The sequence below is a fragment of the Felis catus genome, chromosome E3, assembly GCF_018350175.1.
Source record: "Felis catus isolate Fca126 chromosome E3, F.catus_Fca126_mat1.0, whole genome shotgun sequence".
Taxonomy (NCBI): Eukaryota; Metazoa; Chordata; class Mammalia; order Carnivora; family Felidae; genus Felis; species Felis catus.
Window position 1 is genome coordinate 38,405,660 of NC_058383.1, and position 15,862 is coordinate 38,421,521.

Sequence of the window (15,862 nt, forward strand, 5' to 3'; positions counted from 1 at the left end):
TGAAAAAATGACCAACCTGGATTGTCTCAGGTAAGAAATCAGTCCTTCTTTCCTATCAGCTAGTCATGTAAGCTCCTCATTGTGCCCACCAGTGTTACATTGGCTCAGAGGAAGGCAGATTTCTGTTGAGGGTCAAAGTCCACATGGAACGACACAGAAAAGGTTCCGCAGCTCTAGTAGATAGCTGCCTCTATTTGTATGAGCTAGGTTATGCTGCACAAACACACGACACCAACACCTCAGTGGTTTAACAAAAGTTTATTTCTCATTCCCATAAAGTCCATCACAGGTCTGGGCCATGCTCCAGAACAGCTCCTCACCAAGGGGCCAGGGGGCGCGGCACTCAGCATTCCAGACTACTTTGACCCTGTGGCCCCTTCCTGTGTGGGCTTCCATGATTGACGCAGAAGAGCACTACCGAGTCTTGCACCAACAATGAAAGGCTTCAGCCCACAAGTGAGGCTTCTGCTCACAACCCATTACCCCAAACTACCTCGTGACCCTAACTTCAAGTAGCAGAAAACCACAACCACTCTCTCTACTCTTCACTAGAATATGAGTCCCGTGAGAGTGGATTTCCAGCTCTTTTGTTCACTACTATCTTCTCAGTCTGGAACGGTGCCTGGGCCCATAAGAGATCCCCATCAAAGTGAATGAATGTAGCACCAGGAAGATGTCCACATGTATCCCGGGATGACACAGTACCAGCAGTTGAAGGATAAGGGCGTTGGGTAACAGCTATGCAGACGGGAGCTTCAGAGCTGGCTGTGCTTACGAAATCGTATTTGAATCATCTTGAAGAAAATAAAGTCTCATTGAGGGCGCTAGACCATCATGAGACTTAAACCATAAAGCACTGGAGTCAAAGACCAAAGCAGCTAAGCACTATCACCACCAGCAGCGCTCAACTCCTCAAAGGAGTTGCCAATAGCCATAAATGCACCTGCTTCCTAAGCGTAGTCAGTCTGCCCAGCATATCATGGGGAGCAGGGGAAAGGGAAAGAAACGCACGGTGAGCATCTACTACTGGCCAGGCTGTGGGGTGCTTTTCCTTTACCAGCCCCTCTAGTCCCCAGAATAACTTTGAGATGAAACACAGTTTTCTTTCACAGAGAACATGGAGGCTTAAGTGTTTCAGTAACGAATCAAGCCACAGGAATGTCTTATAAGCTAGAAACAGACACAACACAATGTCATCCAGTCTGGCCCTGGAGGGATAACACACACATCCATCCTGCAAATCCTACCTTCAGGCCTGACTCATGCAGCTAAGTGACAACCAACGGACGTACCAACTATAGGGTCCCGAACACGTCCCTGTAACCAGACCTTAACTTTTCAAGCCTTAACTTCATAATTTATAAGCCATTTGGAAGAGATCATTTAAACCCTTTCCTGATACTACCTAAAAGCTCTAACAGGAATACATGTGAGTCATTGTTGTAGATAAGAGTTTCGGGAAGATCCAGTCTATAGAGATTTTCAGTCATCTATCATTTATCACCTAAGGCTGTCGTTAAATGCTGTGTGCAAAACAGAGACATGTATACCCTGTCTGACTGATAACAGTTTACAGTGTAAGACAATCAACATGGATGTGGATTCAGCCAACCTTACCCACCACTCAGCAGTTCCCAAACTTTCCTCTTGGGAAACCAATCTTTAGCCACACCCAGTGAACCGCTTCCTGCCTGCAGCACACACTCCTTCCTAAACCTAAACCTCTGTTTTAAAACCAAAAGGCAAATTAAGAAGTAAATAAAAACCTGAGTTGATCCTGAACTCCCATAAATTTCCCTTTAAGCCCCAAGAAAGTTTTAATATTCATGGTTGGCATCATCAGAGGGAAAGGTCTATAGTTTCTTTTATTGCAGACAACTCTTCTTTACATGGAATATATAACATGTCTAAAAATTCCAACCCGTTTCCATACAATCTTACTGATATTGGGCCCGTTATCAACCACTACAAATGAGAGGTATAAATTAGTGCACTGGTCCTTCTTCTGACAGATTCCCTACTGGTGAAATAAATAGCATTTCATCACAATAAAAATGGGGCTAAAAGGATTTAAGAGCTAAGTTGCTAAAATATTTAAGAAGGAATTCAGGGGCACCCAGCTGGCTCAGTGGGTTAAGCATCCGATTCTTGACCTGAGCTCAGGTCATGATCTCACAGCTTTGAGTTCAAACCCCGCATCGGGCTCTGCACTGACAGTGCAAAGCCTACTTGGGATTCTCTCTCTCTCCCTCTCTGCCCCTCTCCACTCACATGGTCTCTCACTCTCTCAAAATAAATAAACTTTAAAAAAAAAAAAGGGAATTCAAATGATGTCCAACTCTAGGAATAGGGTCCAATGACAAGGGAGAGGAAGAAAATCCAGTGTAGTTCTTGGATAATTCAACAATAGAACTCATATTTGCCCCCATGGGACTCTTGAAATTGGTAAGCCTACTACCTTGAAGGCAATGGTACACAATTAAACAGGCTGGTTATTGCTTTTTCTTTTGGAAGACCATGCTACAGATATTTCTATTGTATGTGTTTCAAAGTCGCTGGAAAATCAATGCAAAACCAACAGCACGATGATCACAGAAGACTGATTAATTCAGAGATGTATTTGCTATTTGAAGGTGAATTTGCTGCCAGGTACAATCACAAAATAGTATATTCCTTACGCAGAATGTTCTTTGAACATCTTTCTTGCAAGGAATTCCCTGAAGATTTACACGTAAAAACGTTAACTAGTACAAAATTAACGCATCCCCTGCAGAGTCAACCTTGATTCTTTTCTGAGAAACATGTTTATATCACCAAATTTTCCATTGATGTAGAATTATTCATGCTTCATAATTTTGTATTTTTTCATAAACATCAGGGCTCGGCCGTACTTGGTGAATTTCCTCTTTTTGGAAGAAGTAGAAGCGTCCATTCACTGGTGGTGTTTCTGGTGTGTAATAAGGCTTGACTGCCTGCTAGCTTCTCATGCTGATGCTACATGTGGGTTCTCCGGTGTTTAGTAAGGTGAGAATTCTGACTGAATTTCTTTCCACATACATAACACATAAAGGGTTTCTCTCCAGTGTGAGTTCTTTGGTGTGTACGGAGATTTGAATTTTGACTGAAGCTTTTCCCACACCAGGAACATTTGTATGGTTTTATTCCTTGGTGTATTGTTACGTGCTTATTAAGATCTGATTTCCCTCTAAAGCTCTTACCACAATGCTGACATTTATACGGCTTCACTTCAGTGTGAATTTTTTTGTGTTTAGTAAGATCAGAGGTAAGTCTGAAGTTTTTCCTACACTCCTGGCATGTAAAAGGCTTCTCTACTGCACGGGCTTTCTTGTGAAGATCCATAAGTCTCTGCAGCTCATCTTCCCAGATTGAAAGTTCCTTTGTTTGGTTCACTGGAAACTCTTGGTGCCACTTCGCCATCCTGTGTGTATCACCATGGTTTTCTTTGCCTGTTGTTTTCTGGGGAACTTTTGCTCGGGCCTTTTTTGATACTATGTCTCCTGGTGCTTGTATTTCTAAATCAGAAACACGTATAGGCTGATGGTTTTCAGTGTCACTTTTGTGCTTTATTCCTGTCAGAATAAACGTAACAGTCAGCCCACTGCACAGCAGAGCAAAACGACTACAGGAATGGAGAGGAAAATGCAATGATTATTGACCACAAAATACAGATAGACAGAACTGAAAACGTTAAGCCCTGCAAAGGCTGCTATCAAGGCATTCATCCTGTCCCATGGTGTATTTACCTGCAGGCAGCTCTCCAGCACTGTCCTTGAGCTCCGTAGACCCTTGAACCCATGGCTCTTCCCCTTGCTCTAGATACGAGATCACCTTAGGTTTGGGAAGCACAAACAATGCTGTGAAACGCAAAAAGTGAGATCAAGGACTGGCAACTTGACAAAGGTCCACCGACTCCATACGACTCCAGGAAGAGTAAAGGGCAGTTTACAGCGCTTTAACCCAAGGGTCACATGGGTAGACTCTCACACCCGCCATCAGGTTAACATGGTCGTCCATCTGTGGGTGGTACACAAGTGGACACGGGGAAATAAACCTAAGCTGGCTCCACGGAAAGGCGAAAGGGCAGGGGAATCCATCCACAGCGCCCCTCTCCTGCCACCGAGACCGCCCCATATTAAACAAGATGGCACCAAGCCCGAGAGGCTGCAGGAAATACAGATTCTTTCTACTAATCCTTTAGGATCGGCCCAAGTCTGGCAGAGCCAGGTGAAGGGCAGTGGGCTGCGTTATCACACGCACCAGTGATTCCTGTCACGGGAACAGTCAGTGTTTACTTAGCTCTTGAGCACCACGCACTGGACAGGGAAGCTATTCCCCACTCCTAGAGTTCACCGGTTCTTGTCCAGGTGGAAGAAACAGACCAGAATCCCTCAGTGAAACTTTTCTAATTACACACTGCCAAACCGGGAAGTATGCATCACTCGGTCATTCAGGCAATGTGTACTGACTGCCTGTCGTGTGCCAGGCACTCTCCTTGGGCTGATGATACAGTGGTGAGTAAGTTAAAGCACCCTGGTCTCATGGAGCTTACCTTCTATTGGGAGAACGAGACAAGCAAACAGCAATAAACAAAGCGGTCAGCATGTGATAAATGTTTTGAACAAAACTAAAGCAGAATAGCTCAGCATTAAAGAGTCTGCTTCTCTGGGGCACCTGGGTGGCTCAGTTGGTTAAGCATCCGTCTCTTGATTTTGGCTCAGATCATGATCTCACTGTTTGCGAGATCAAGCCCTGCATCAGACTCTATGCTACACAGTGGAGCCTGCTTGGGATTCCCTCTCTCTCTGCCCCTTTCCCACTCACGCGTGTGCTCGCTCTCAAAATAAATAAACTGTATTTAAAAAAAAAAAAAAGATTCTGCTTCTCTGAAGCTATTTGAGATGAGGTCGTATGGAAGGCCTCTTTGAGAAAGTGGTATTAGACCAGAAAGGTAAAAGGGAGAGATTTAGTATGTGGCACAAAATGTGCAGAGAAAAGGGGAAGGTAGAAATGTGCGTAGCAAGTTCAAGAAACAGAAAGATCAGTGAGGATCAAGAGGCCTGAGCAAAGGCACAAGTGGCAGGAGACGAGGGCAGGGAGGTGAGTAGGGTCAGATCCTGGAGGATCCCAATAAGCACTTCAGGAAGGTTTGGATTTTATTCTGAACGTGATGATAAGTCATTATAAGGTGCTGACATGGGAAATGTCATGATCTGATCAGTTTTTAAAAGATTCTGGCTGCTGTGTGGAAAACACAGAGTGGGAGGGCAAGAATGGTGACTGGCGTCCCAGTCAGAAAGTACCAAGGTCAGTCTGGTTAGACATGCTCCTAGCTTAAACCAGTAGGCTAAGAGCACAAGGGAATGAGATGTGGTTGTACTCAGGCTACACTGTGGAGTCGAAAGGACACGGATACGTTAAAATGGGGTACAACATAAGATCACCATAAAGAATGACTGTATGCTCTTTCCTTCTAGGAACTGGGTGAATGCTCTTTAAGGAGATGAGAAAAATATGAGAATAGATATGGGGTAGGAGGAAGAAAAATAAATCAAGAAATCTACATAAGATAAGGAATTTGTACTTGCAAAAAGCCCTCCGAGTGATTTGGACTTACCTCTCCCTTGTCCACCCATTATCTAGTTGAGAAACAACCAGTTACTAGAACACAGCCTCTCACAGGAGTACCTTCCCAGTAAGCAGAGAATATGATAGGTTACTCAACTTCTACCCAATGGGAGAGGGAGATTCTTTACCTAGAGAGATGACAGTCTCATAGTTTTCCCGCATTACATCATTGTAGAGGGCCTCCTGAGTGGGATCCAGGAACTCCCATTCTTCCTGGGAAAAATACATGGCCACTTCTTCAAATGTCAACAAGCTCTAAAGAAGACAATGGGCTTCAGCTCAGTACTTGCCACTAGAGAAGCAGCCCTACCATCTGGCCCATGGTAGACCCTGGGCACTCAAGGAATTAATAGCACTTTTTTTGTTTGTTTGTTTGTTTGTTTGTTTGTTTTATACTGGGAAGGCAGAAAGGAAAAAGACAAGGGACCATCAATAGACTAGGAGGTGCCCAAGGAGAATATCAGGGCTAACATGCCTGTGAGCACCTGCAGGGCAGTGTGGGTCATGGGCAGCAGGGAAAGGCAGCCCTCAATGGCTGGACTGCACAGCTCACCTGGGATTTAGGCAAGACGAGCTCAGGTGCAACTGTCCAGTCTTTGGCGTTTGTCTTCTCAGAAAACGCTAAGATCTGATGAACAGGCACAGCTGTGGGTAGAAAAAAGGCAGAGAATATTTCTCACTACTGTGAAAATCCTTCACTCATTTCCAAAAGACAAAAGATTCTCGGGCGCCTGGATGGCTCAGTCAGTTAAGCCTCCGACTATCAGTTTCAGCTCAGGTCATGATCTAGAGGTTTGGTGAGTTCGAGCCCTGCGATGGGCTCTGCGCTGATGGTTCAGAGCCTGCTTGTGATTCTCGCTCTCTCTCTGCCCCTTCCCTACTCACAGTCTCTGTCCCTCTAAATAAATAAACTAAAAGAAAAAATTTTTTAATACAAAAGATTGTTTCTTTTAGTACAGATGGGGTACGTTTACAAAATTAAGTGATACCTAGTAGTGACCTTCTCATAGTAAACAAGAATCAAGCATCTACTAATCCCTGAATCTGGTTCCCCAATAGGCTATCTTCAGTATTCACAAAGTCATTAACAGGAAATCTCACTTTTTTTATGTGATATATATTCTGAGTAGGGCAAAAATTAGAGGTATTTAAAACTGTAGAACTCAGGGGTGCCTGGGTGGCTCGCCGGCTGGGCGTCAGACTTCGGCACAGGTCATGATCACACAGTTCGTGGGTTCGAGCCCCACGACGGCCTCTGTGCTCACAGCTCAGAGCCTGGAGCCTGCTTCAGATTCTGTGTCTCCCTCTCTCTCTGCCCCTCCCCACTCACCCTCTCTCTCTCACTCTCAAAAATAAATTTAAAAAAACATAAAAAAAAGAAAAAAAAACAACAACTGTAGAACTCAGGGTCCAGTGTGCCAGAAGAAATGCAAAAGTAGAGATTAGCTTGATGAGTTCAAGCAACAGCAAAATCAGTACGGACAAGATAACTAAGCAGGACAGCAATGGAAGGACATTAGGCTAGGGAGGTGAAGCAGCCACATCTTGTAGGCTCATGGATACCTCAGTAAGGAATTTGGGTTTTATTCTGAGTGTTTATGAAGACATCCTAGAGTTCACAGCAGAGAAATTTCATGATTGATCAGGACTTTAAAGTCATACAAGGATGAAACATGATTGCGCCCAGACTACACTGTGAAGGTGGAGCCCAAAGGACAGTGCTGCGTTAGTAGTAGGGTATGACAACAAAACCACAGTAAAGGATGACCACATTTTTCGGGCCTGTCATATTGCACGATGGTACCTTGTACGGGGATGGGAAATGTAAAAGAAGAGCACATTTGGAAAGGAGAAAGGGATCAATTATTTTAGGATAAAGAACGAGCATGTGCACTTGAAAAAAGCTCCCTGGGTGATGTGGATTTACCTCTCCCTTGTCCACACATTATCTAGTTGAGAAACAACCAGTTACTAGAACACAGCCTCTCACAGGAGTACCTTCCCAGTAAGCAGAGAATGTGATAGATGACTCAACTTCTACCCAAGGGGAAACGGAGATTCTTTACCTAGAGAGATGACAGTCTCATAGTTTTCCCACATTACATCATTGTAGAGGGCCTTCTGAGTGGGATCCAGGAACTCCCATTCTTCCTGGGAAAAATACATGGCCACTTCTTCAAATGTCAACGCGATCTAAAGAAGACAATGGGCTTCAGTTCAGTACTTGCCACTAGAGGAGCAGCCCTACCATCTGGCCCATGGTAGACCCTGGGCACTCAGGGAATTAACAGCACATGTTTCTTTGTTTTAAAGTAAGAAGGCAGAAAGGAAAAAAGCAAGGGATCATCAACAGTCTAACAGGTGCCCAGTTTCCGAGGGAGAACATCAGGGCTATCATGCCTGGGAGCACCTGCAGGGCATGTGGGTCATGGGCCCGGGGAAAGGCAGCCCTCAATGACTGGACTGCACAGCTCACCTGGGACTCAGGCAAGACGAGCTCAGGTGCCACCGTCCAGTCTTTGGTGATTGTCTGCTCAGGAAAGGCTAGGATCTGGTGAGCAGGCACAGCTGTGGGTGGAAAGAAGGCAGAGAAAATTTCTCTCACTTCTATCAACATCCTGCCCACATTTCTAAAATACAGAAGATACCAATCCTTTCATCAGAGACAGGACACCTTTGCAAGTTATGTGTGGTGTCTTAAATTGACCTTCACATTGCAAACAAGAACCAATATCTACCGACACCCAGAACAGGCTCCCTGCTTTTAACAAGTGAGTTAATCAAAGAAAAACCCTTTTTAGTTTCTTCTTATGAAATAAATGGTTCTCAATCAGGCGAAAGTTAAACATATTTGAACATGAAGTACTCAGAGAATCGAGTGTAAAGTATATCATTTTTTATCCCTATTTTTTTCCTGATACACAATTGTGTTTATATTTGGGCAACTGATAACCTGTTTCTGATCTCAATTCATTCTGTATTTTATGAGGATGGGACGGCTCCTAGTTTCTCCAGCTTTCTAAAGAACAGAATTCACGGTGTTACCACCAGAGTTCAGTGGTGTGGACATTTCTGCACCTTGGGCCAATGCCCAACTTCACCCACTACAGGGCCACTGACACCTGGAGGGAAGTGGGACTTGTCATTGCTCAAGGCTCTGTTTATGGATCTACAGTGCTGAGCACCCAGGAAACGCTCACAACGTCCTGACTGCACAAGATCCTATCACATTTCCCAAGAATTAGTAATTATCACATCCTGCCTTACCCGTCTCACATGCAAGATCAGTTTCTTTATGAGAATTCCAGTTCAGACATTCTTGAAGTTCATGGTGTGGATTCCAAAATTCATTGTGGAACATGCCTATGGGTTGTGAGTCTGCTGCCTTCATCTTGAAGCCCAGGACATCTACAGTTTGTCTGAAGAGCACTCCCTGCCCCTTTTTGGAGCTCTTGGACTGCAAGGTAGAAAGAAACAATGTCCTTCTGTTACCAGAGAACTTACTTCCGGGGGGAGGGGGGGCTGATGGTAGAAAGAAAGGACTCAGTACAGATGTTGAGAAGTATGAGATACTATGGAAGCTGACACACATAAGGAGACACTGGGCCACCAATTTTCCACAGGGTACTGACTATGAAATCTTGGGAAATTACAGACACAGAAAAAAGTTGTGGCGACTGTTAACTTTCAAACAGTTGCTCCCACCCTTCTGCAGGCAGCACAGCTCAGGGGAACAGCTCCACGTTCTCAGGGTATCTTGAGAAGCTTTCTCCTAGACTTACATCCGTGCCCTCAGGGGTTTCCTGTTCTGTATCTTTCTAGTTTTCACCCCAATTCCACCATCTTCGGTAACTGAAGCCACGGGGGAACTGGACTAAAAATCACTAAGATGATCTTCGTCCCAAAGCACCAAGAGCAGAAAAAATGTGCATGTCATTAACAAAGTCACATGAAATTTACTATCTCCTACTCATAATGAGAGAAAAATGAGCAGAAAAATCCTGCCTTACCTTCCCCTTAAAAAATCCACCGCCAGACCCTTTGTCTCCTATTACTCAGGTGAAATAAGGCACAGCTCGTTGAGAGACAAACGTCCACTGAGGGCTTGGCCCCCCTAAAAATGGTCACAATTCAGGAAAGGTTGGACAGTGAGAACACTTACAGCTTCTGGCTGCGAGGAGCCTGTCCAAAGATTTCACTCTCGCGCTTCCTACCCCACCTTCCCCATGCCAAGGGACCCTTCGGGGAACATTCTGAGTTTCTCTTCAATCTTAACGTGTCATCCCGGTCTCCTGTCTATAGTAAGGGGTTACAACCTCTCTGACCCTTCATGCTGTCATGAAGATGGAAGCCCACAGTGCGTGGAACATTCCACCTTCTCAATTCCAAGGTATGCCTACTGGCAGGAGACCTGGGACAGAGAAGCGACACCAGAGAAGGAAAGTAATTAGGGAAAAAGGAGCCTTAGCATCCCCAATTAAGCAACTAGATGCTCAACACTCTCCTTCCGCACCTCTTTGCAAGAACTGTAAAAGGGCACCGTGCACGCGATTCGTTCCTGCATTTTTAAATCTCTCCCTACTTCACCCAGAACAGAAACGGCGGACCTTTGCTTACAAAATGTTTATCCAAAGACAAAGCCGTGAAAGAGGAGAGGAGGGGAGCTGGGGGTGATGAGGGTGACCCTTCAGCCCACCTGCCCTTTCTTCCACGGTCACTGAGACCTCCGCGCGAGGCTGAGCACAGTCTCGGGAGCCTCGCTTTCCCTGAGCGATCCCGCGGGAACGGCACCCAAATTCGTCCCGGAAGCCACGGTACTCCCCCGTGGACGGCTCCCGGCTGCCCGGCATGCTCAGCAGGCACGAGGACGCTGCCCAAGCTCGGCACCCGCAGAAGCTGCCGTCTCCGAGGCTGCACCGACCGGGTGCCCGGCGCCCGGTGACACGGCCCCCGAGGCGGGAAAGCCGGCTGCGCGCCCGCCCCGCTTCTGGACGCCAGGCCGGAAAGCCCGCGACCACAAGGCCCGCCCCGGTGACCGACGGGGTCCCAGCGCGGCCCCGGCACCGTCTGCGCAAGGGGGGACAGCGACGTGGCCTTTAGAGCCTGACGGCGGAGTTCCCCAAGACGGTCCGGCTGTCAGGCTCCCGCCGCCGGGCCCGCAAAGTGCCGCCGCCCTCGGACAATGGCTGTCTCGCCCCCGCCCGGCGCGCAGCGACCGGTGTCCCTCGGGAGCTCCGGGACCGACGCTCCCCCCGCCCCGGGCTCACCTGCAGGTCGCCGCCCTCCGCCCCGCGCCGCTCAGAGGCGGGCCCCGCGAGGCACAGGCCCGACCTCAGCACACGCCCTCAGGTCCCCGTCGCCGCCTGCCGCCCATTCGACCCCGCGCTCCGGCCGGAAGCGGAGTGACGCGCTTCCGGGGGAGGGGCTCCGAGCAGCCGCGCCGCGGCCCCGGGCCTCGCGCAGAGGAGGCGGCCTTCCGCCCGGGGCAGCCCTGGCGGCGGGAAAGAGTTAATGCTACCGAGTGTCCCGGCCCGCCGCGGCCTAGAGGGGCCTGTGCGCGGCTCGGCGAGCGGCTGTCGCCGCCTCGCGTCGCCGCTCCGGGAGGCGCTGCGCCCCCGGCGGCGCCCGGTGCCCGGGAGCCCCTCCCGGCGAGGGTGGTCGCCCCTGCGCGCGCGGGGTCCCCGGCCTTCCCGGGGCTTCCGTCCGGGTCACGATCGGCGGCCCCCAGAGGGCTCGTCCCTTTTCTGGGCCGCGCGTCCCCCACGACGATTACGTTTTCCTCGTGAGGTAGGTTTCAGCCTGTGAAACGGGATCCATGTGTGTAGTTGTCCCTGACCGGGAAATGGAGGCGCGGCGCGGCCTGGGCCCCACAGGTGACCGACCAGAGCCCCTAGGCTGGGATTTGGGGCCCCTGCGGTCCTGGCTCCCGCCTGTCCGCTACGGCATGCTCCCTGGAGGCTGGGAACCCCCTTTTCATCTGGCCTCCCCTGCAGTCTCTGCCAGAGTTGCCTGGGTAAAATGGGCATTCGTTCCACGGAGAGTTCGGAGTTCGTGAATCCCACCGTTCAGGATCGCAGTATTTCGAGGTGTCGCTGTCTCCTAATCATCGGGGTCCTTGTAGTGTCAGCCTTCACCGGGCAGCGGGTTACTTACTAGGCGCACGACGTGCAGCCGGCGGTAGAGTCCGCAGGACCAGGTCTCTGATGCACGGAGTCTGGCCGAAAAGACTGAGGCACTTTCGCGACCATCACTAGCTAGGAAGAGGGAGCCCTGAGCTGAGCGCTGCGGGATTCCAAGAAGTGAAAGTTGACCCGTGGTTGGGGAAATGGTAAAAGAAACGGGAAAAGGCTTGAGGGATCTGCCCGCCCCAGAGAGTGGGGCCACATCCACACAGAGAGGGAAAGGGAAGAGCAAAGCCTCGAAAACTGGGAAAGATTGGGGTGTGAGAAGATCGGCAGTACCTTTTCACTAAGTGTGACTGGGCTACATTTGGAGGAGACTTGCCTTAGAAAAGAAGTTCTCGTGGACCTGCCGCGGAGTGCCTAGCACGGGAGTGGGGCGATGGCACTGAATAAAGTAACTCCCGAAGCATCCCCGCAGGCTTTCCGAGGGAGCTTCTTCCCGGGGCAGTTCGTCTGGAAGGAAGGTTATGGTGGGAATGAAAATGGGAGATCAGGTCCAGGCCATTATGTTAGTGGTGCTTTCAGATGGAATCGGGAGCCGCTCTCTGATCCTTTTTGTGGGAGAGAAAAGGATTAAACACAGGCGGTAAGAAAAAGCATCTAAGTCACTGGAATGTTTCAAAGCAGGTTCATTTCCTTGGAATCTGAGTCAGGTTGGGACTTAATTTTTTCAAAAGCAATTATTCTTCCCAGGGTTCAGAACCCGTGGACAGCGCTGCTTGAGATCCTCGCCATCAGGCCCAAGGCTGAGCATATAAATGGCACCATCTGCTGGGGGTGCTCCTATGTTCTCTACAGAACTTGTGTGACTTGTGCATTTCTACCCAGGGCCGCACATACACAGTCACGGGGGCCTTAGTTGACTTGTGCTTCATATCTGGCCTCAGGATCAGTATTGGCCTCTGTGTTCCTGATGCCAAGAGGGATTAACTTGCCTCAACTCCTCAAGGCAAACCAGGCCGGCCCCCTGGAATGGATCAGGGACAGGAAAGAAATATACAGATGTCCAGGCTCCCAAGATTGTGAGACGGGAATGAGAAACAGAAAAAACCCAGTTGGCTCAGGACTGCACTTAGGCCAACTTTATGACGCACCAGAGATCACACACAGGTAGGGCATGTATCTCCCTGGTGGGAAGAGTTAGCTGAAGTCTCACCTGAGGGGAGGACTCTCTGCCCAGAACCCTCACTCATTTGGACCCCAACCAGGCTGCTCAGCACAGGGCTCCCCCAGCCAGGAGGTTGGATGTTGTGAGCACCGGATTCGATGTATGAACACTTCTCTGTTCTTCTCTATACTCTCTCCCTTTTAATTAAAGCTTTCCTTCACAAACGAAACTGCAGCTATCGTGAATTACTATTATTCAGAACACCCTGCATGAAACTGACAGGCCTGATTCATACCATGGGTATGGAGTTGGAAGCAGAAGATGGGGAGACAAGTGGGAAAAGAGACCCTGTGAAGCTAGAAGAAACAAGGCACAAACTGGTGAATAGTGAATGAGTGCCAGTAACGATTTTCGTAGTTTGAAATCTGGTGCCAGAGTTGCTCAACCTTGCTGTGCGGCTCACCAAAGTCCCCTAAGACTTTCCTTTTGCAGTCACACTCCCCTGCATAGATAGGCATTGCTTGAAAAATGATCAAAGTAGAGTTGGGTAGCAATGACAGCAAATACATACAGTTTGTTCTGAGATACCACACAAGTGCTGTAGTGGGGATGAATGGTTTTGCTGGGTGACTGGCTGGAGATAATGATGCTGCTGTTGGCTAATAAATTCACTTTTTCTTTCTCCATTTATACTAGTTATCAATGATTAACTCCCTTAGTTATGGCTGCCTTTTAAAAAATTGCTGATCCGTTGCCTGTTCTGGCTACCCACACTACCATGAACCGTTTTCCTTCATGATTACCTTAGTGCTTCATCATCTCTTGAGACCCAGCCGCACTTGAGCGAGCAGCGTGCCAAACATGGTGAGGAGGCTGTGGGTCTAGTTGAGGATGTACAGAATGTGTCTGGGCAACAGGTGAGAACAGGCAACTCAGAACCTGGTGAGTTTAATTATGAAGTAGGGTGAGGAGCACAGCAATCCCATTGCTGGAGACATGTTGAGAAATGCACAGTAGGCCCCTGCCACTCACCACAAACTCTTAGCTATCTTGGGTTGGTCCCATGCCCTTCGTCTATGGAGAGGATTTCTCATTTGCTGAAATAATGTACACACTGATACAGTCAGTGGATGTTTAGGGTCCCCAATACAAAAGTTAAAGCTCAGAACAGTTCTCCAAAAGGCCAGGGAAAGGACACCGTCCCTCACTCAGGGGATCAGGAAATTAGAGTTGGTGAATTAACATCCAGTCTCTCTTGCCGAAAGGTTCCTTGAGTGCAGATGCTATGGTTATGCAGTAAACAAAGTTGTATCAGAGCTGCTGCCGCTGGGATTAAGGGGTCAGTGTGGGATAGCGATGAGTTTCACACAGTGTGCGTTCGTCCAGGTAGGACTAGGTGTGAGATCTGGTGTCACGATCTTGTACGTTTTGGGAGAAGGGAGCCGTGAAAGGCACAGCACAACAGGCTTTGGTTGTGGGAGACTTGTGGGAAGAAGGCAACTGAGATCACAACCAGAGGTCCAGGAGAGGCACAGACTGAAGGAGGCGTGTGGGTCAGAGGAACACCGTAGCCTGAGCATCTCTGTGCTCAACAGGAAGCAGCTGGCTGGGTGCGGAGACGGCATGGCTGGAACTGGAGGTACCGGTGTCCCCGGTGAGAAGGCAGACGTGTCCTTGGGCTGTGGGAGGGGGACCGGCGAGGGGCGTAGCATTTCACAGGACTGAGGATTGAGTGGTGTTGACATAATGTGCGGAGGGCAGAGAGCTTGGTGGGGACGCATCAGGGACAGAGCTGAGGAAGTTCATGAAGGATCCATGGCGTCGGGACAGTAACACCTGGGACGGCACGGAGAAGGGCCAGCAGTAGCACGTGTGTGGAGTCAGAGCTGGGACAGGTGAATGGCAGGAACCCCTACAGGTGAGAAGTCATCCTGCTCCAGTTCCCCTTGCCCTCTCCCTGTGGTGACAGTCTCTCTCTCTCTCTCTCTCTCTCTCTCTCTCTCCCGCAGCCCCTGCTGTTTCAGAGCCAAGCTCTTCCCAGGAATGCGGAAGGGACAGGAACGTGAGGGATAACGCAGCCATGTGAAGCCTGTCTGGGGTACGAAGGGCACCGCGAGCAGAGGGAGGGACAGCGGAAGCTGATGGCACTTGCCAGGACGCAGCGGCCTCTCCGCGCCACGCTTCTCACTCACTGGACAGACAGGACACATCCTACACTGCGGACTTAACGAACGAAGGTGGCTCTGAAAGACACAAGTGCCTTTGAGGTGCCTGCCAGATGGCAGACAGTGGGGATTGTGCAGTGAACGGGACAGGCGTGGTCCATGGCCTGCTGCAGCCTACACGCCATGGGCAAAGAGACGACAAACAAACAAAGATACTCCCAGATGAGTGCTCTGCAGGAACGAGCCCTCTGATGTGATGGAGAATGACGGTGGGCAGCTGGGAAGTGGTACCGCCTCTCCGAGGGGATGTTCACCGTATTGTATGATCACCAGCTCTCTCCAGTTCCAGAACAATTTCAGCCCCCAACAGGAAACTGTCCATTAGGAAGTTACTTCTCATTCTCTCTATGGATTTACCTGTTGTGGAGATTTCATAGAAAGGGTATCACCTTCCGCACCTGCCCCCTCTCATTTAGCAAGTTTAAGTCTGTATCACCACTTTTCTTGCCTAATATTCCCTCACATGAGCAGACATGGCTGGCCGTGTACGTGTCTTACAGTGAAGCACCGTATACGTTTTGAGGCCGTCCATGGCCACTGCTGCCTTTTATGTTTAATTGAAAACTTCCATTATAGGGTACTCGGTGATTATATTTTATTAAAAAAAATTTTTTTGATGCTTATTTATTTTTGAGACAAAGACAGAGCACGAGCAGGGAAGGGGCAAAGAGAGAGGGAGACACAGAATCTGAAGCAGGGTC

At 48.9% G+C, this 15,862-nt stretch overlaps 3 protein-coding genes across 8 annotated transcripts in view; 1 reads left to right on the forward strand and 2 right to left on the reverse strand.

Moving 5' to 3' along the window:
• The window catches only part of LOC101095943 (olfactory receptor 2C1), a 41,900-nt gene extending 36,001 nt beyond the window's left edge, over positions 1-5,899 (reverse strand). Inside the window, exon 1 of the mRNA XM_003998993.6 lies at positions 5,775-5,899. The gene's annotated coding sequence lies outside the window, so the exon portion shown is untranslated. The remainder of the gene's footprint in view (positions 1-5,774) is intronic.
• Positions 244-11,044, reverse strand: LOC123378929 (zinc finger protein 75A-like). 6 transcript variants are annotated; one of them, XM_045047584.1, is made up of 7 exons: positions 10,914-11,044; positions 8,914-9,103; positions 8,123-8,214; positions 7,713-7,839; positions 6,200-6,291; positions 5,775-5,901; positions 244-3,590 (listed from the first exon to the last, which is right to left on the reverse strand). In XM_045047584.1, the coding sequence occupies exons 2-7, from the start codon at positions 9,035-9,037 to the stop codon at positions 2,995-2,997; spliced, it is 1,158 nt and encodes a 385-aa protein (XP_044903519.1). In that variant the 5' UTR covers positions 9,038-9,103; positions 10,914-11,044; the 3' UTR covers positions 244-2,994. The 6 variants fall into 6 exon arrangements, 5 of the variants coding, with proteins under 5 accessions (XP_044903519.1, XP_044903520.1, XP_044903521.1 ...); XR_006590983.1 differs by lacking the exon at positions 5,775-5,901 and adding an exon at positions 3,765-3,875 and having other exon boundaries at positions 3,487-3,590; XM_045047585.1 differs by lacking the exons at positions 5,775-5,901; positions 6,200-6,291 and adding an exon at positions 3,765-3,875.
• LOC102899635 (basic proline-rich protein-like) lies at positions 9,985-15,778 on the forward strand. Its single transcript, XM_045048299.1, has 3 exons — positions 9,985-10,036; positions 10,369-11,433; positions 14,946-15,778. The coding sequence occupies exons 1-2, from the start codon at positions 9,985-9,987 to the stop codon at positions 11,430-11,432; spliced, it is 1,116 nt and encodes a 371-aa protein (XP_044904234.1). The 3' UTR covers position 11,433; positions 14,946-15,778.
• Positions 15,779-15,862: the final 84 nt, after the last annotated feature.

Coding starts and splice junctions, on each gene's coding strand:
- LOC102899635 (XM_045048299.1), top strand. CDS start 9,985: ATGAAGATGGAAGCCCACAGTGCGTGGAACATTCCACCTTCTCAATTC. Junction 10,037..10,368: donor TCCACCTTCTCAATTCCAAG/GTATGCCTACTG, acceptor ACGGTCACTGAG/ACCTCCGCGCGAGGCTGAGC.
- LOC123378929 (XM_045047584.1), bottom strand. CDS start 9,037: ATGAAGGCAGCAGACTCACAACCCATAGGCATGTTCCACAATGAATTT. Junction 7,840..8,122: donor TCGTCTTGCCTGAGTCCCAG/GTGAGCTGTGCA, acceptor TGTCTTCTTTAG/ATCGCGTTGACATTTGAAGA. Junction 3,591..5,774: donor TGAGACTGTCATCTCTCTAG/GTAAAGAATCTC, acceptor TTATTCTGACAG/GAATAAAGCACAAAAGTGAC.